At 36.4% G+C, this 20,248-nt stretch overlaps 1 protein-coding gene across 2 annotated transcripts in view; it reads left to right on the forward strand.

Moving 5' to 3' along the window:
* The window catches only part of LOC110018897 (SUMO-activating enzyme subunit 1B-1-like), a 51,828-nt gene that overhangs the window by 10,518 nt on the left and 21,062 nt on the right, over positions 1 to 20,248 (forward strand). For both annotated transcript variants that reach the window (XM_020716372.1, XM_020716373.1), the window contains exons 4-6: positions 814 to 1,009; positions 3,987 to 4,066; positions 4,209 to 4,325. In XM_020716372.1, the coding sequence (XP_020572031.1) occupies positions 814 to 1,009; positions 3,987 to 4,066; positions 4,209 to 4,325 (393 nt within the window). The remainder of the gene's footprint in view (positions 1 to 813; positions 1,010 to 3,986; positions 4,067 to 4,208; positions 4,326 to 20,248) is intronic.

Below are 20,248 nucleotides of genomic sequence, written 5' to 3' on the forward strand. Positions count from 1 at the left end.
ATTGTTTATTTTCGGTTCTTTTGGCCATAAATATGACACACAATAGGATGCAATGGAGGAAAAGGATTCATGTAGCCGACCCCACTTAGTGGGATAAAGGCTTGTTGTTGTTGTTGGTGGTCATAAATAAGGCTCTTGTGATGTTTAATGTTCATTAAATAGTTAGAGTACAATTTATGCTTTGTTGTAATTCTTGTGTAATGTTAGATGTGGTATCTTTTAGAGTTTACAAGTTTTGATGACAATTTATGGGAGATAAATCTTTTTTTGCCAATACGAAACTTGCATTTTTTTTTAATTAGAGTGATTTCAGTCTAAATTGTTTGTTAATTTAGCTGTGGGGTATGATTTAGATTTTGTCAAGTTTGTTAGATAATGGTTTCTGTTTTATGATGCAAGCTCAATCCTTTCATAATTTTTAATTTATTTTCAACTTCACTGTAGAATTTCAGGTTTGAGATACTTTTAAAGTGTGGTTTTTGATTTTACATAAAAAATAACCTAGCTTTACGTAAATTAGAAGTTGAGAAATTGCTATTTGTGGTCTTTTATGTATTTCATTTTAGATTTGTATTACTGAACTGTATGTAGATCCTAAGATGCCTTACATCACCCGACCTATGGGCCGTACACCCTTCATGATAAATGCCTGCCTTGATTGTTTCCAAACAAATTTGCCTCATTAGGATAGCAAAGAAAATGGCTTTTAGAACACTGAATGTGATTCAAGTTTAAAAATTTTCAAATAATACATAATTAATCTCTTTCCTTCCAAGTAGCTGTAAATGCTCCTTTTTTTTACACTTTTCTCAGTTCTGCAAGAACATTGTTCTTGCCGGAATTGGAAGCTTGACCCTGATGGATGATCGCTTGGTTAATGAGGATGCCATTCATGCCAACTTTTTTTTTACTCCTGAGGAGGCTAAACATTCAAGGAGTTCCCTCGCTGAAGTTTACTGTAATTCCTTGAGAGAATTCAATCCTATGGTTCATGTTTCAGTTGAAAAAGGTTTGTACTATTTTTTAGTACACTGTTTATTGATTCACTAATTTGGATTTTTTTTCTGTTTGCGTTTTATCAGAATGTTAGTTGATCCATGTTTCATGCCATCTTGTTAACTACACTATATTTTTTTTGTTCGCAAACTAATCTTCAGTCCAGTTCATTAGGTTATTAACATACAAAACCCAAATTCTACAGCCAATCCCATACCACGCCTAATTTTTTTAATTATTGACCAACTATAGGTGAGTTAATCAACTATTAACATTTGGCATACCATCAAAACGTCCAAAAAAGAAAAAAAAGCAAAAATTCACCTTTTTAAAAAATTCCATGTCTTAATTGTGGTAGAGCTAAAATGTATGGGTCTTGAGAAAGTGTTATTCAACGATTGAGTGTCTGGTAATTGTCTGAGGCTTAGAATTAGTCAAGACGGGAACATATAGTCAGACGATGATAATTATGTTATTTTATTATTTATTTTTTTATCATCGACACTTTATAATTTAATAAAATAAAAGAGTCATTAAAGAAAATAAATTAAAATAGTACAATTAAATTTTTACATTAGCTTTAGTTTGTTCACATATTTTTTATACATTTTCTTTCATATTCCTCATTTTTTATCAAATGATTAAATCTGTAATGTTAGTCTAAAACAACATTGAGCTTTAAAGTCAAACCTACTTCTAAAATATAGTAACGGAACGAAAAATGAATAATATGCATGTTAGTTAAGCTTTTAATAAATTTGTATTTATCTATATGAATATGATTGATCAAGATATTTCAAATCCCTTTTTATTTTATACTATATATTACAACCATCACATAAACACTGTTTGAATCATTTATGACACATAAATATCAGTATTCTTTTCTATTTATTGTGCGTGGGTATCTTAGCTTTCTCGTGCTAGTACTAGAAAGAGTTGAATTTAACAATTAGTCTATGCAATTCGTATCATTCATATGTTTTTTCATTCAATTCAACTTTTAAATATGCATAATATTAGTATTTTTAAAATATGTATTCATCACAATGATATGACCAACATCTAAAAAAGCATATAAATCAAAACAAAACGATAAAGTTATGTTTTAATAACAATCAATGAATTCTATTTAGAAGAAACAAAAAGTTACCATAGCCTAAAAGTAAGAACACTTACCTTGCTTTCGGAAGGTTTTGCTAACTTCTAGGTTTTGAATTTCTTCTACAATAAAATATCTATCATCAATTCAAAATATTATTATTGTTAAATTAACTGATTGATTTATCTTTATTTATAATTGAATATTTTTAATTTATAATATTTTATGAAATTTGATACTAATATATATCTATTTAAATCTCACTACTTAATTTATGCTTTATTATATAACTAAATTATCAATACAGTTTAATTTATTTATTCAACATAAATTTATTTAAAAGTATAATAACTCTTAACTAAAGCTTTACCCGGACAAATTCTTTGAATCTACTGACTTGCTTGCACTTATTCTTTATGAGCCTAAACGAGCCCAAACTCTTCTCAATTAACTTAACTCTTAATACATTCTAAATATATATAAATATTACAGTAAACAGCCCTAACACATACTTACATCGACTTAGTTTGGTTCTTTTCCATTTCCACACCTGAAATTTGTTTTTCCTGTTACTGCTCCACCTCTTCCTTTGCACCGAAGACAAATCAAGCCTCCCTCACTTGGGAATGATCACCTTCACTACGAGAACGACGTTGTCTTCCTTCGTACAGGAGCCACACACGTCAACCTTCTCTCGCACTCCTACTTCGCATCCTCTCTTTCATAGATAGAGGCACTGCTCACACCCATATCTCCTCTTCTACTGCTTGAACCTATACACACAGCTTCTTCCCGCAAGTGACGTCGCTCTTGCTCGCGTCTCCCACCCAATTCTCCTTATGCTTCCTCTTCTTCTGCTCCAAAGCCAATCATCTCTGCCCTAACACTTTGTCAACATTGACTGCTTGAAGATGCTTCCTCCCGTAGAAAGCCAACATGCGGTGTCCTCCTCCTCTCCCTCCTTGATGCCGGAGCCGCTACATCACGTCCTTCGTTTTCTTTGATCTTGCTTGGCTTCTATCTCCTGATAATTGAAGCTCTTTGATTTTGTAAAGACGTTCCGTTACTACCCGCTCGCAAGATACCTTCACCCGACCTCTTCTTCTTCTTCTTTTTTATTCATCTTTGTTCTTCTTCTTCCTTCTCCGACTCCCATTCTAGTTCTCTCAGTCTGGTTTGCTTCTTCGCTTTGCTTTGAAAGGGACACTCGTCTCTTCATGAAAAAATTGTCGAAACGTTTAGAATCGACATTAACTCTCTAGAATTATATTCTTTTTAGATTTTATTTTTGGTTATTACTGTAATTATGTGTGTTTATATGTGATGATGTAACTTCTATCGCTTGAAGTTTGTATGGGATACATAAATCTTCAAATGGTTTTTGATTAGCGTATAATATGCATATCAATGCCTTAAATTTGGTTTTTTTTTTTTTAATATTTAATATTTTAAATGTTTTATTTCATTTCCTCATCCACTTCCTCTAAAAATGTAAATATAAGAGCAAATGTAGATTACTGTTTGCGCTTCCTTACATGCAATGAAGAAACTAGTCAAAATTAGATCCAATCATTGGGTCCTGTTTACGCATTTTTATGTTTGATGGGTGCAAGAATGCGGGGCTTTGGTACTTGTAGAAGCTTGACTAGAACTGGGCCAAGCTCACTTTTAAAATAATTTCCAAGCTTAGAATTTTAGACATTAAAAATTTGTCAAGTTGTTATACTTTAGTATTTTTAGGGTCATATGGATGATCAGAATTGAACCTCACATTTAAGGATTTTCTGAAGCTTCGTTATTTCTTAACTGAGCGGAGGTGCACTTTATCCCTAGTAATGATTTCTAGTTAAAATTAATTTTTTTTTAATGGTCACATTCTTTTTCCCAGGTGATTTACATCATTTTGACGGAGCTTTCTTTGACAAGTTTGATGTTTTAGTTATTAGCTGCTGCTCTCTTAAAGATAAGGTACGTTGTAATGAGAACAGAGATATTAGCGCATGGTTGTGCAAAGTGTCAAGTTTAGCTTTACCGTTCTGGTTTCGTTATGCTGCATAACTACTACCTAATATTCTGCTCACATAATTTTTTTCTGGATCATGTCTTACAGAAAGTAATTAACAACAAATGTCGACAACGGAAAAAGCGAATTGCATTTTACACAGTTGAATGTAGGGATTCATGCGGTGAAATTTTTATCGACCTGCAGAGCTACTCGTATGCACAGGTGCATCCATTTGATTTTTTTTTATTAACTTACATAGTCCTTTTTAATAATTGGCTTCAATGGAGTATGAATTATGTAACACCTCTTGTTTGTTTTGGGGCATTTAGATACATAACACATAATTCCTATGTATTTAAATATCTCACTTAGCGATCAAATCTTTCATATTTAGACACATAGCGCTCGAATCTTTAATATCACATAAAAAATAGTACTAATACAGCTTCATGCATGGTTTAAAGCACCAAAGTGCTATGTATGTAAATATGGAAGTTTAGATGTGAGATATGTAAATACAAAATAATTGTGTGCTAGTTATGTAAGTTTACTTTTTTTATTTTTTTTTATTTGGCCTTTTCTTACTGGTCCAGTAGCATCTGCAGCATCGTTTTTTTTCAGCTATTTGTCATATGCCAAAGCATGTAAAAATCCATTTAATAAATTTGATATTAGGTTTTATATTGAAATTGAGTTTTTTAAAACTAGTTCTTTTGAAGCATAGTATCCCTATACTAGTCATGTTGATACCAAATCAATAGTACAGAAATATTATCCAACAATATAGCTCAATTAATTCACCTTGTACATCTTTTGCAACGGCATTGGAGACATGAGAAAAATGATTTTATTGTAATTTTTCATTATTAGTAATATGCAATTCCATTTGGTCATCTGGAATGAAAAATGTTCGAAAAATACTGGATTAGGGTTACAGTGAGCTTTATAGGCATCATATTTATTTTGATATTACTCTAATATATGACTAATCAATCAAAACTTATTTCATACTCACGGAAAGGCTAATTTGATGACTATGAAGCCCAATCCTGATCAAATTTATCTCAAGTATATCTAAATTCAAAATTTCTCATAGAATGACAGTACAATGTTAAAGAATCCTGACCTGAGTGACAGCACTTTGAAGACCAGTAACATTGATCGGATGATATTAATTATGATTCAATACCTTTTTTTTTAACTCCGAATTAATTTATTTATTGATATGAAACTCTTATTAGTTGAGTTAAAAACTTTCACAGTTTTAGCTACTAATTTTCTTTTCTTATAATGGAAATTAATTTCAATTATATTTATTGTCATCAACAAAGCTCAAAAGCAGTGTTAGGTACCGTGGCGTCATGCACCAAAACATTTTATTTTCTTATAACAGGCCTATTAGCGAAACGACCTCAACTTCTTATTTATTAGTTTTGAATATGGAGGGCGTGGAGTGTTAAGAGCATTTTATATTAAACTTGTTCCTACAATTAGGAGGCTTTGATTGAAAAGTTCAAAATTTGGAAAATACGTTCTCAATAAAATCTCTCTTAAAATAAATTAAGCAAGATATTGCTGTGAAGTAGCATTTTAGATAGATATTCATCTAAACCTATGATTGCTTTAAACTGATAACAAGAAAATTGAAATATAAGAAAACAAAATGTAATTATGAAATTGATCCTTACCTAGAATGCTTGGTTGTTAGTTCCTTACAGAATTCCATCCAAATCTAACCAACATGTAGATTTATCATCCTGGAATTTAAAGAGAGCTAGTGCATAATTTATTATTCCTGGAGTAGTTAAAATATCAAATATCAAATATAATAGCAGATACTTTGGAACGGTGGAAGAATACCGAGATTTAGTTGTTGTGGAGAAGGAGAATATATTCACAAAGCATGACGTGTACATGGGATATTATAAATTAGAGGACATTAGTGCACAAACTATGCTCATCTCCTCCATCTATTTACACTACTCTTCTATTTCCATTTCATTCATAAAGTATTTGTAGGAGTATTAGAAATTATCTAAGGAATCAATCTAACATTTGTTGAGCTTAGTTGATTCATTACCTTTTTCTTATGCAGAAATAAACTATCAAAGATATTATCAAAAAATCATTTACAATAAAAGCTAAAACTCAATAAAATCAGTATCTTTACCAAGCAAATGTTGCAATCAAAAATAAAAAAAAGGAATTAAAGAAAAGAAATAATTTTTTCTAAAAAAATTATAAAATCAAGATAAATTTCTCCATCAAATAAATTTATTACTTTAGGTTTAAATATAAGAAAGGGCAATTGCAAAAAATGAAGAGGAAAAGGGATTTTTACATGCATACCACCCAAAACCTTAACCATAATATCATCACCGACCTAACTTTAAAATTTACAATTCATCCACCCAAAATCTGTCCTTTCAAAACTACTATCCTGTGAAGGATCGGTCTGCTCCCTCGATTGCCCGTGGTAGGCATATGCAGTTTGTCTCTATCTCCCCCCAAACTTCAACATTTTCACCGTTGGAGCAGTTACAATTGAAAGATGAAATAATGGACGTGAGAAAAAAAAAGGAACTTGCAGAATAGAAAATTAGACATTTACAGAGGAGTTTGTTGGTGGTCAATTGATTTAAAGGTCTTTTATGTCTTTTATGTATGTTTCATGATTATTAAAAGCTTCGTTGGTGGTCAATTGATTTATCTGATAATGCAAAGCAATTGTTGGGATTTTGTTTGAGTGAAGATCCGAGCAGTTTGTCAATATTATTGATTTGTTGCATGCCAGCGATCCCATCTTTTTGAAATTTTTATGTGCAAAATTGCTGGCGGGCTTGCTTCTTTCTGAAGTAACATTATCATGATATATTGGTGATAAGATAGGTATGCAATAGTTATGGAGGATTTGTTTTCTGCTGTTAAGTATTAGGTTACTAAACAAAGAATGAAAGGAACAACAAATTCACGCGTTAAATAAGGAAAAATATTTTTTTATAGATTTACATGTCTCACAGATTTGTGCTTAATATGAATAAAAGGAGTGCTACGTATTTATGCTTAACATAAAAAAAGGGAGCTCCAAGTGTATATATCTCTCTTTTACCACCAGTTAAGTTGTGAAGTCTTGGACACTAGTTTTTTTTTTAAATCTTTGTAATTAATTGCTTTCATTTATTTTCGTGGTAGGTTTGTTTATTATTATTTTTTAGGTATTTTTTTGTATAAATTTTTATTGGATAAATGAACAAACCAAGCTTTCTATTTATTTCTTTTCTATATGATATCATAGCAAGGTTAACGTCCAATTTCCAACTTTTTGTGTGCCTTTCATTTTCTCTTGATCATTTTTTTATTGACTTTTCGTCCAACCAATCAATTGTCTTGATTTGTGAAAATTAGGCTAAATGAAAACCCAAGATGCTACGAACCTTGTATCATTTGAATGAAAGAAAATATTTAAAGTTGTCTTAAAGTGTAAGAACCTTTTTGATTGAAAAGGCAAAATTCATCATCTTATTGGTCCCTCCTTCAATCTTGAAAATTCCAAAGTTTCCACTTTAGGATGAAGTAGATTTGATGAGCATGTCTAGTTATTGAACCCCATAATACTTGAAATAAGTGGAAGGTAAAAATTCCTCATCTTGTTGATCCTTATATCCTTATCCAGATTTGAAATATCCGAAGTTCGCAATTTGGGATGAAACATATTTCATGAGCATGCCATGGTTGTGAAACAACCTGATGTTTAGAATCAGTGGATTATATGTTCCTAACAACTGCAAAAGATGTTTAGGAAGATGCCAAACAAACTTTAGATAAAGAAACTGCTGTTATCTATGGGATCAAGATGTAACCTTCTATATGCAAGATAATCCATCTATTATTAAATAGTTTAATGTGATGAAGGTCTTGCTAGAACTACATAACTACTGAGATCTCAAGATTGTGTAGTGATAATGTTGTAGTTCTCAAAACAAAAAGGGTGTTCATGTTTTTTGCTAGATTAAATTATAAACTCGACCAAGTTTGTTTTAAATTTTTAGCAGAGAGAACTTATTATCCTTAAATGAGATGTTCTCATTTTAACAAACTATAGAAGAAAGAGGGATGTTAATGCTCGACAATATAGTCTTAAAAATTAGGTTAGACATGCCAACCTGACTCAGTTCAACTGTGAACCAAACCTTCAGCTTGTTCGAGATGATTTTTGTAGAGAATTGACCAAAAGCAACAATTGAATTTGATAGGCTCGAGGCGTGATTTCTTCTGCATTGGTTCACCAGGTACAATGATAAGGACTTGATCAGTTAGCGATGAGCCTCCAGCAATTGTCTGAATTTTGCCCATGACTGGGTGACCCCCATGTTGTTGCCTTTGTGTATGTTGCCCCACATTAGGAGCATTATCAGTATTAGTTGGTTTATTTTATATAAATCGACCTAGATGTCTCTACTGAATTAACCTTTCAATCTCGGACGTTACTGTTGTGTTTTTCCCCAAATTTCTCGAACTGTTCATTGTGTGCGTTGGTGGCCTCGTCCGCAGTGATTTGAGCCTCTACACGGTGGACAAGGTCAACATAAAGACGAACTGTCTTTCGCATTAGTGATGAATAGAAAGGTCCCGGACGGATCCCCCAAGGAAGACTCCCCTTAGTGACTCTGGATCCACTCTCAAAATTGGAATGGCTTCAGCAGAAAACCCGCGGAAGTATTCCTTGAGTGACTCTTCACTTTGGCGAATTTTCGAGAGATGGGATGAATTCTTGACCATTCGTCGATTTGCGATTAACAGCTCCGCGAATAGTCTGGCCAACTCATTAAATGTGTTTACAGTGCCCTCTGATAGAGAGTAGAACCAGCTTCGAGTTTGTCCTTTAAGAGTAGCCAAGAACACTTGACACATAAGCGCATCAAATGCACGCTGAATGTGCATGATGGTTCGATAATGATCAATATTTTCGTAAAGGTCAGTTTTCCTTTTATGTGTGTCGATGTTCGGAAGCTTAAAGCCTATTGGGATGGGGTTTTGGAGGATCGCATCCACTAAAGGAGAGGATTCATGGATGTTATGTTGAGTGTGGAAGCGATTATTTTTCTTCAGGGGGAACTCTTCCCGGACAAGGCGTTGTAGATCGTTACGAAAGACATCTGGTAGGGGAAGTGTTCCCTCTTGGGGAGGGGGGCTGATACGAGTCCCTCCGAGCAGTATGTTTCTCATAAGTCGTAGATTTAATGGTAAACAAATTTTGTTCATCGGTGTGGACAACAACTCACGTAGAAGCTGTAGGATTTCCAGTTGAGACTCCATTTTGTGCATTCAGTCTTCCATTGAAGGATCCGAAACGCCCTCGTTGGCGGATAACATCTTCCAGAGCCAGAAGATGAAGAAGCATGCCACCCTCGGCTTCGTGATTGCTCCTTGGAATGATGGGTGTTGGAGTGTGCTGTTCCGTCGTCGCGAATATTGTGTGGTGGCCATGTAGCAAAGCGAGCAAGTACTTCAGTGGTGGGATTGAGAGCTTCCCCACAGAGACGCTAAACAGCTTGTGGAGATTCATGTCATACCCCACATCTCCATCAAAACTGGTGCGTGCTAGAAAATTCACGGCAGTAGAGTAATAGATTTTCGTCTTAGCGTTGCACGAGAATTCACACACTTAGGTGAAAGTAATCAGTAATGACACTAGAAGTTTTTACGTGAAAAAATTGATAAAGAGAAAAAACCACGGGGTCTGACTTAGTTGTAAAAGTTCACTCTAGGTTGATGATTACATAAACCCTTTGTCCCACAAATGAGAAATGATTATTAGATTTTTTAAATTATAAAGTTGACTGACGACTTCTTGTTGATGGTAATCGACGGTGTTTAACGGTGGGCAATGATAGTCGGTGGTGGTTAACGACGACAGTAGTGCTTGATAGTAGTTGGTGTGTGTCGACGGCGGTCGGCAGTAGACTGTCGACGATGGTCAACATCGGTTGCTGGTGATCGACGACGGTCGGCGGTGATCGACGATGAGGGATGATGCTAAACTTCAACACCTTCTCACCTCAAGTTCTCTCTCAAAGCTCAAGCTTTCCCTCATGTGAGGGGTGGGGCTGTATTTATAGTGTTTTGTGTACAATTAATTTAGGAATGTGGTCAGACCAATTAGAGCGTTTTTTTCTATCAGACGACATTTCATTGACATTTAAGCGTTTTAACAATGTCAGAATTGAACAATCTTGGACTTGTTGTATTCACCTTGTCGAGACGCTCAATTCGACTATGAACTCACCATATTCGACATCCGTTTAACCTTCCTAATGTGTCCGAAAATCTTTCAAGAGTGGTTTAATAACTTGATTTGAGTTTGATTTGATTCAGATTAAACTAGTTTTTATATTATTAGACCCGTCTCATTGAGTCGGTCAGTTTGACCATAAGTCTACTGAAATCAAAGTTTTGGTTGACTCTTAATTGAAATTTGAATGTTTTTTGTTCGAAAGATTGTATCGAGATTCGTGTCATGCCCTGAGATTCGTGCTAGATGATGAAATTTGTTGGTGGCGTATCAATTGCTCTTTATTTTCGGGCGAGATAATTTTAATCGTCCGAAAATATCTAGATCTAGATCTTTTTTTTTTATAACGGGCATATATGTAACACTAATTTAAATTTATATATATTATACCAAATTTAGCTCAGCTCGTTGTTGGTTTTGCCGAATGAGGTCACAGGTTAATTTCTTATGCAGGACAAAAACTAATTTTATTATTAAGGCCAAATGATAAGAATATGAGAAGAATTTCAGTTTTCTATCTTTTTTTTTTTCTTATAACAAGAGAATTTAAAAGACCAAATAAAGGAATATGAAAATGGTTTCAATTTTATCTCTCCTTATTTAATGACAATTAATTTTTGTCATAAAGATAAGAGGTTTTTGAGCCTATAAATATGTTAAGGAGAGAAGAAAAAAATAGAGTTGCCATCCATATCTAGCAGGTGATATGAGATTTTCCAAGGGAAGAAAGTCATCACTGTTCTGCATAGCAAACAAACAATCAGATCTTCTTTCTTGTATCGGAGAAGAGTAAAGTAGTCATCTTCCTGCATAACAGACAAACAATGTGATCTTATTTCACGTTGTGACGAAGAGGAAAATCGTTCCCGTCTTACGTAGCAGACAAACAACATGATCTTCTTTCTCATTGCGACGAAGAGAAAATTGGTCCCCGTACTACATAGCAGACAAACAACATGATCTTCTTTCTCGTTGCGGTGAAGAGATAAGTCGTCCCCGTCCTGTTTTCTTGCGTAGCAGACAGACAAATGAATTTTCTTTCACATTGTGGCAAAGAAGAAAGTTGTTCTCGTCGCACTTTGAGAGGGAGAATTGTATGCTTCTGTTGCAACGATATCTCTTGTAGCTTTTGTACCAGTTCTTGTTGGTCTGTTGGTCTTTATAGCGTTTTTAATCATCTGATATGACATTTTTAAATAATGTATTTCTTTGTACGCTTTTAACGTAGCTTCTGAGGCTGCTGTGGCTTTTCAACCATACGAAATTTTGCAATTAAAATTATCACACTTATTTTGTAAAATGAAGAATCGCGTATCTTTTGAGGCTCATGCCTTCCGAGGTTGTGCCCTCTCAGGTTTTTGTTTTATAGGGGCTTGAAATGAATCGATACCTTCTAGGGTTCGTAGCCTTCTGAGGCTTGTAGTCTTCTGAGATCTTTGAGTTGAGAACCTGTTTACCACTTGCTCTCGTGAAGTCTTTCTTGAGGACACTGTCCACTACTAGCTTCCCATCGAGACCATCCTCTTGGGCTTGACTTCCAAGAGCATGGTTGAAAGAAGAATTCATAAGGATGTAAGATCAGTTTAGGGTTGTATAACAGGAGATGCTCGACGATATTAATCCGTAATGAACAAAGGAATATAAAATCCACTGAAAATGGTTAACATATCCTAGGTTGTTGGTCGAAGTTTTTGCTTGACCCATCAAGGATTTTTGACATATTTGAGGCTGTTTGTCGAAGTTGTTGCTTGACGACTGTAACCTGTAATGAAAGAGGTCGAAGAGTCCCCCGAGTCCCCCTAGGATCGATTAATCCCCTAGGATCGATTAATCCTAGAATGAGGTGTCATAGATGCTCTGTGTTTCTCGACACTGGGGTGTTGGTCGCATCAAACCGTATGTTTTCTTGGAAATATGACTACAATGATACTCAAGAATAATGTCTGACAACGTGTCAGTTATTGCTTTTGAATTTATTATTTCTTCGGCGAGTGTATTTTCTACACGAGCTTGTAAAACAACCCATGTATTTAGCCTTAAAGAGATCAACTTTCTGATCTGGTTGAAGAGAAACTCCAGTACGATGGGGGGCACTGAGGAAGCGTTGTTCGCGATGAAGATTGCCCTCCAGTCCAGGAGTGATTTTAAAGCCTTGTTGTCCGAACGAACTGTGGGATGAATACCTTACAACAGTTGTGCCTGGGACGTTAACGTGAACGATCTTCTCAGACTACAATGAGGTTGCCCTATAGTCTGGAAGAAGTTGTGAAAGCCTTTGTGTTTGAATAAGATGTGAGAAGGCAACCAAGTTACTGTCATGCCCATGATGTTAACGTGAATGATCTTTCGAGATTGCAGTGAATGTTGTTGTCCACATGGAAGAATGCTTCAGAGATGATCTTCAAGAAGTGAAGAAGGTTCCTTCGTTAGTTGGATGAAGTCTATCATTGAGAAAAGAAGTATGTGCTCGGTGTCTTAGAGTTGCAGATAATGTCGAAAGAGATCTCATTTCTCATAGAGTGTACCAAACTGATGCGTGCTAGAAAATTCACGACAGTAGAGTAATAAATTATCGTTTTAGCATTGCACGAGAATCCAACACACACTCTTGTGAAAGAAAACAATCAGTAATGACACCAGTAGTTTTTACGTAGAAAAACCCGTAAAAAGAAAAATTTCATAAGACTTGACCTAGTTGTAAAAATCCATTATAAGTTGATAATTACAGAAGTCCCTTGCCCCATAGTCGAGAAAGAGTTACTAGATTTTTCAAGTTACAACATTAATTGACGAAGTCTAATTGGTGGTGATCGACGACGATTAGTGGTAATCAACGGTAGTTAGCGGTGAGCGACGAGGTCGGCGGTGGTTAATGACGACAATAGTGCTTGACGGTGATTGGTGACTGTCGATGGTGGTCCCAGTGGCTGACAACGATCGTCGATTGTCTTTGACAGCGACGAAAGTCGACAGTGATTGAAGCACTATTATACCAGTTCTTGTTGGTGTGTTGGTCTTTATAGCGTTTTTAATCATTTGATGTGACATTTTAAGATAATGTATTTCTTTGTACGCTTTTAACGTGGCTTCTGAGGCTACTGTGGTTTTTCAACCATACAAAATTTTGCAATTAAAATTATCACACTTATTTTGTAAAATGAAGAATCGCGTATCTTTTGAGGCTCATGCCTTCCGATGTTGTGCCTTCTCAGGTTTTTGTTTTATAGGGGTTTGAAATGAACCGATACCTTTTAGGGTTCGTAGCCTTCTGAGGCTTGTAGTCTTCTGAGATCTTTGAGTTGAGAACTTGTCAACCACTTGCTCTCGTGAAGTCTTTCTAACAAGGACACTGTCCACTACTAGCTCCCCATCGAGACCATCCTTTTGGGCTTGACTTCCAAGAGCATGGTTGAAAGGAGAATCCATAAGTATGTAAGACCAATTTAGGGTTGTATAGTAGGAGATGCTCGACGATATTAATCCGTAATGAACAAAGGAATATAAAATCCACTGAAAATGGTTAACATATCCTTGGTTATTGGTCGAAGCTTTTGTTTGACCCACCAAGGATTTTTGACATATTTGAGGCTGTTTGTCGAAACTTTTGCTTGACGACTGCAGCCTGTAATGGAAGAGGTCGAAGAGTCCCCCTAGGATCGATTAATCCTAGAATGAGGTGTCATAGATGCTCTGTGTTTCTCGACACTGGGGTGTTGGTCGCATCAAACCGTATGTTTTCTTGGAAATATGACTACAATGATACTCAAGAATAATGTCTGACAACGTGTCAGTTATTGCTTTTGAATTTATTATTTCTCCGGCGAGTGTATTTTCAACACGAGCTTGTAAAACAACTCATGTATCAAGCCTTAAAGAGATCAACTTCCTGATCTGGTTGAAGAGAAACTCCAGTACGATGGGGGGCGCTGAGGAAGCGTTGTTCGCGATAAAGATTGCCCTCCAGTCCAGGAGTGATTTTAAAGCCTTGTTGTCCGAACGAACTGTGGGATAAATACCTTACAACAGTTGTGCCTGGGACGTTAACGTGAACGATCTTCTCAGACTACAATGAGGTTGCCCTATAGTCTGGAAGAAGTTGTGAAAGCCTTTGTGTTTGAATAAGATGTGAGAAGGCAACCAAGTTACTGTCATGCCCATGATGTTAACGTGAATGATCTTTCGAGATTGCAGTGAATGTTGTTGTCCACATGGAAGAATGCTTCAGAGATGATCTTCAAGACGTGAAGGAGATTCCTTCGTCAGTTGGATGAAGTCTATCAATGGGAAAGGAAGTAGGTTGTTGGTGTCTTAGAGTTGCAGACAATGTCGAACGAGATCTCATTTCTCATAGATTGTACCAAACTGATGCGTGCTAGAAAATTCACGGCAGTAGAGTAATAAATTATCGTCTTAGCGTTGCACGAGAATTCAGTACACACTCATGTGAAAGAAAACAACCAGTAATGACACAAATTGTTTTTACGTAGAAAAACCCGTAAAAGGAAAAAAATCATGAGACTTGCTCTAGTTCTAAAAATCTATTATAAGTTGATAATTACAGAAGCCCCTTGTCCTATAGCCAGAAAAGAGTTACTAGATTTTTCAAGTTACAACATTGATTGATGACGTCTAATTGGTGGTGATCGACGACAATTAGTGGTAATCGACGGTGGTTAGCGGTGAGCGACGAGGTCGGTGGTGGTTAATGACGACAATAGTGCTTGACGGTGATTGGTGGCTGTCGATGGTGGTCTCAGTGGTTGACAGTGATCGTCGAGTGTCCATGACAGTCGACGAAAGTCGGCGGTGATCGACGACGGTCGGAGTTGGTTGACAGCTGTTAGCAGTGGTCGACGACTGCTGACAACGATCGACGATGACAGGGCTTGTGATGGACTTCAGCTCCTTCTCAAAGCCTTAAGTTCTTTCTCAAGGCTCAAACTCTCTCTCATGTGAGGGATGAAACTCCATTTATAGTGTTTTGGGTATAATTAATACAGAAATATGAACCATTTTTGATCGGTCAGTTTGGAGAGTTTCTTTCGATCAGACAACATTTGATGGAATTTAAGTACCTTAGCGACGTCAAAATTGAGCAATCTTGGGTTCGTTGGATTCGTCTTGTCGAGATGCTCGATTCTATTATGAACTCGCCAGATTCAACATCCGGTTCACCTTTCAAATTTGTACGAAAATCTTCCAAGTGTGTTTTAATAACGATCTGGACTTGATTTGACTTGGATTGAACTAACTTTGATATCATTAGGTCTCATTAAGTCGGTCATTTTAACCATAAGTTTATTGAAATCAGAGTTCTGAATGACTCTTAATTGATGTATGAATGTTTGTTGTTCAAAAAATTACCTCGAGATTCGTGCTAGATGATGAAATTTGTTTCTAGCGTATCAGTTGCCTTTATTTTTGGGCGAGACCATTTTAATCGTCCAAAATTATCCAGATCTAAAGCTTTTTTTTTTTTTCACGGGCATATGTGTGTGTGTATATATTAATATTTTATTACTATGATATTTAAATATTTGTAATTTAAATTTATATGTATTATAAAAACCAAGGTTAGCTCAGTTGGTTGTTGGTTTTGTTAAAGGTCACAGATTAGTTTCGTGTAGAGGATAAATAATATATATATATATATATATATATATACATAGATACATAACTCTCGACTCGGTCCCACTACGCAGAGCAGTACCGTGTTGCAACATGGTATAATCGTTGCCGTTGGCCGAGTTTGCTCTGGTGTTCGTGGTGGCTTCATTTACCGCACTTCCCCTTGATTGCGAGTGGTCGTTCAATTTCTCTATTGATCTCTCTTCGATCTTTTGCTAAGTTAAATGAGCATTTTCTGATACGAAGATTATAAAGTGTTGCTCACACAAAAGACATGTGACAATGCTTACGCGTTTGCAGTCCTCGCACGTCATCTACTTCCCCGGGTTGTAGATTAACGCGGCTCGCCACGCCTCTCCAGACTCAGGCCGTTCATCTTACCCGGTGGAGATGACTTTGACGCTCCGTTCTTTTGTCACTGCACTTGCCGACGACAATCCTACTTGTGCCCCTATTTTAGGTTCAGACCCTAGTTTTGGTGTCGGTAATTCCTGCATTGTTTCACAATCCTTCCACGAGGCTCTTGAAGGTGGTGGTGATCACACTTTTATTAAAAAACTTGGTAAAAAAAATGAGAAACCAACTCTTTTTTTCTTTAAGGTTGAAACCGACACTCTTGCATCTTCTCGGCGTTTTGCAGTTGTGGGAAATTTTTTTTATGATCTCCATAAACTTGAGATCATTCAGAAATATTTTGATGCTATGAAGCTATCGGGTAGATAGAATATTGACTTACTTGATTGCCGACATATACTTATACAATTATCTCACGATGCAGATTACACTCGTTCTTTTTCTCGAAAGGTAATCAAGGTTGACAATCGTTTTATGAAAATCCTGAAGCGGACTGTCCACTTTGATCCAAAAGCAGAGTTTTCTATCATTCTTGTTTGGATAAAGTTTTCGGGGTTAAAATTACATTTGTTCAACTTTGAAATTCTCTAGTCCTTAGCAACTGCTTACGATAATCCTCTCAAAGTTGATAGTCCTACGCTTATTGTCACCAGACCCTCTGTGGCTTGTGTGTTAGTTGAGAGAGATATTATCCAACCAGCTTCGGATGAGATATGGATTGAATCCACTCACAATGGGTATTAGCAAAAGATTGAAATAGAACAACACCTTTTTTATTGCTCTCATTGTAGTATGTTTGGCCACAGTTCAACTATTTTCTATCGCTTAAATCCTCATTTAAGGCTAGATATTGAGAAAGATCAACAACCTGTTCAAAAATCTATTCGTACTGAATTAGGGGTGGACGGCTTGCCACCTAACATCTCTACTGAGGAGGTGCAACCCGATCCTCTTTTTAACACCACATATAATTCTGCTCATCTGACTGACGCTGTTCCTGATGAGAAATTTTCTGATGACCCCCCTCTTGTTCAAACTTTTGCTGTCTCAGATGAAGAACATCATGAAACTTTTGCTGTCTCAGATGAGAAATTTTCTGATGACCCAAGCCGTTTTAACCCTGGATGCTCCTGCTTTTGAACATTCTATTCCAGCTGCTGGATTGGAGCATGGTACTCAGGAGTCTCATGAAACATCTCCCCATACTACTAGTACTTATCCAAACGTGTTTATACCACTCATTGTTATTGAAAAAGACTAACTTACATGTCAAGACACACGAGAGTGTTCCTTTGATCCAATAAAAGATCAGCTAGTAGATCAGCTAGTACAACAAGAGCTAGTACAACAAGTAGATGCTTCCAATGTTCAACAAGATACACGTGTCCGACACACTTTAGACCAATCCATGGATCAGATGAACCAGTCTTAGGATGAGGAATGACATGACTATTTTACGAGGAAGAAGAAGAATGGAGGCCGACTCGAACTCAGAAAATTATTGGACGATATATTGATTACTACTGGCAATGACACTCATCTTACCAATTTGTTAGCTGACTCCTTTCCTAGAACTAAAGACAAAGACAAGACAAAATTGGGTCGTTCTCTAACTGCCTGATACGTGCTTTGACAATTTTGGTTTTTGGGCTCTCATGTATTTTTATGTATTTTCTTTTTTTTTTTGAACCATTTACATTTGGTGTTTACCATGTGGGTAGGGTGCCATGCTTGGGCCCTCTCATACAATCTGTGTATATTTCTTTCTTTTTAATATACTAGCCCTTGTGCTTTCTCAATATATATATATATATATATTGCAAAATTTAGCAAATTATGATTTGGAAAGCGATCCGACGGATTGAAGTTGGGAAGGCAGAAGCTTGTAAGGTCGACCGAAGCTGGAAAGGCTGTAGGGAGGCGGGCCGCTTCGCGGGAAGGTCGGAAGTTCGGAAGGCGCTGATGCCAAACAGGCCGGAGGGAAACCGAGGAATCCATGGAGCCGAACCAAAAAAAGAGGAATTTGAATATATGTTGGAGCTCAAATGGTTTGAGTAGACATAGATGCATATTTTAAATTAGCTATTTTTATTTCTAATGCTGAAATTTGAAAGGCAAAATAATATAATATGTAAAGGATTGTTGTTTTAGCTTTTTTTTTTTTTATATAATGAAGGAATTTGAAAGGCCAAATAATATGAATATGAAAAGAATTTCAATTTTATTATTTTTTATATATAACAAGGGAATTTGAAACCCCCCTTTTCTCCTTATTTAATGACGCAAATTAATTTTTGTCATAAATATAGGGAATTTTTTAGCCTATAAATATGCTAAGGAGAGGAGAAAAAAAGTGAAGTCCCCATCCCTGCCTAGCAAGTAATCTGTGATTTCTCTAGTCGTTCCCGATCTGCGTAGCAGACGAGTAACGAGATCTTCTTTTACGTTTCGGTCCAGCAGAAACTTGTTCCCGCTCTGCGTAGCTGCGTAGCAGACAAACAACGTGATATTTTTTCTCATTGCGGCGAAGAGGAAAATTGTTCTCGTCATGACAACGAGATATTCTTTCTCATTGCGCGAAGAAGAAAATCGCCTCCGCCTACGTATCAGACAAACAACGTGATCTTTCTATTTGCGACAAAGATGAACGGCATTCCCGTCCTGCATAACAGGCAAACAAAGAGACATTTTTCTCGTTGCGATGAAGAGGAAAATCGTCCTCGTTCTACGTAGCAGACAAACAATGAGATCTTTTTTCTCGTTGCAGCGACGAGGAAAGTCGTCTTCGTTCTGCGTAGTAGAAAACAACGAGATCTTTCTCGTTGCGATGAAATGGAAAGTTGTTCCCGTCCTGCAACCATTAAATGTTCATTATTATATAGACTCAAAAAGGGTTTCTACGAGTTACGACACAGAGTTGCGGCGCAGAGTTGTAAGGAAGAATTGCGGCGAAGAGTTGCATGAAAGAATTGTGGTGAAGAGTTGCAGAAATAACGACAATTGGAGATTCTCGTTACGTTGAGAAGCAAGAGAAAGGTCAGAAGCTAGAGGACGCAACGTTAATTCTGACGAAGAGCGACCTGATCCTGTTTCGAAAGAAGTATTATTTCTCGAATGATATGGTGGTGAAATTTTCGACTTCGATCGATTGAGCGTATTCTTTTCCTTTCGTGTATATCCTCGTTCATGAGGCAGCCTTGAGAGATAACCAATGATTTTCGCCGACACCTGAGTTTATTGAAATCATGAAGACATTCAACGTTTGTTTTGCTCAGCTGTCTTGCCGGGTGGTGACGGTTATTATCGGGTTAACTGTTTTCTTTAGGAGCGCCAGTTGACGTTAGCACTGGCGATTTTAGCGCGGTTGTGCAAGTTCTTTAGTAACACGCATGATCGTGTGATGTGTAAGCACAAGACGTTGGATTTTCGTCTAAAGGATCTAATAAGACAATGGTTCATGAGATTTCTCTTTGCAAAGAACGATTGGAGGCTCCGTGAGAAGCAAAGAATGTTTAACATTTGCCTGTCTTTCGTCAGATTATTGAGGAGGGAATATTGCAGATTCTAGGATTTCGTGAGTTCAAGTTGTTAGAGACAATACATTTATGAATTTGTGGACAAAAAATCATTGTTCAAAGTCAAGCTTTCATTTCACCTCAACGATCCAAGAGTGTAGCATTAAAAAAATCTAAGAAAGGACCTTCCGAGCCAACCCTCATTGAATCCTTAAATTGGCTCTCAACGAACAGTAAATGTGAAGTACTGTCTCGGAAACATCAAAAGGATGTGAAAGCATCGCGGGAGCCCCTTCCCAGTCCTTCAACTGTTCATACTCCTGAGAAAGTCTTGTCTCACGATTGTACTGGGCTCT

The sequence above is a fragment of the Phalaenopsis equestris genome, unplaced genomic scaffold, assembly GCF_001263595.1.
Source record: "Phalaenopsis equestris unplaced genomic scaffold, ASM126359v1 Scaffold000036, whole genome shotgun sequence".
NCBI classification, from domain to species: domain Eukaryota; kingdom Viridiplantae; phylum Streptophyta; class Magnoliopsida; order Asparagales; family Orchidaceae; genus Phalaenopsis; species Phalaenopsis equestris.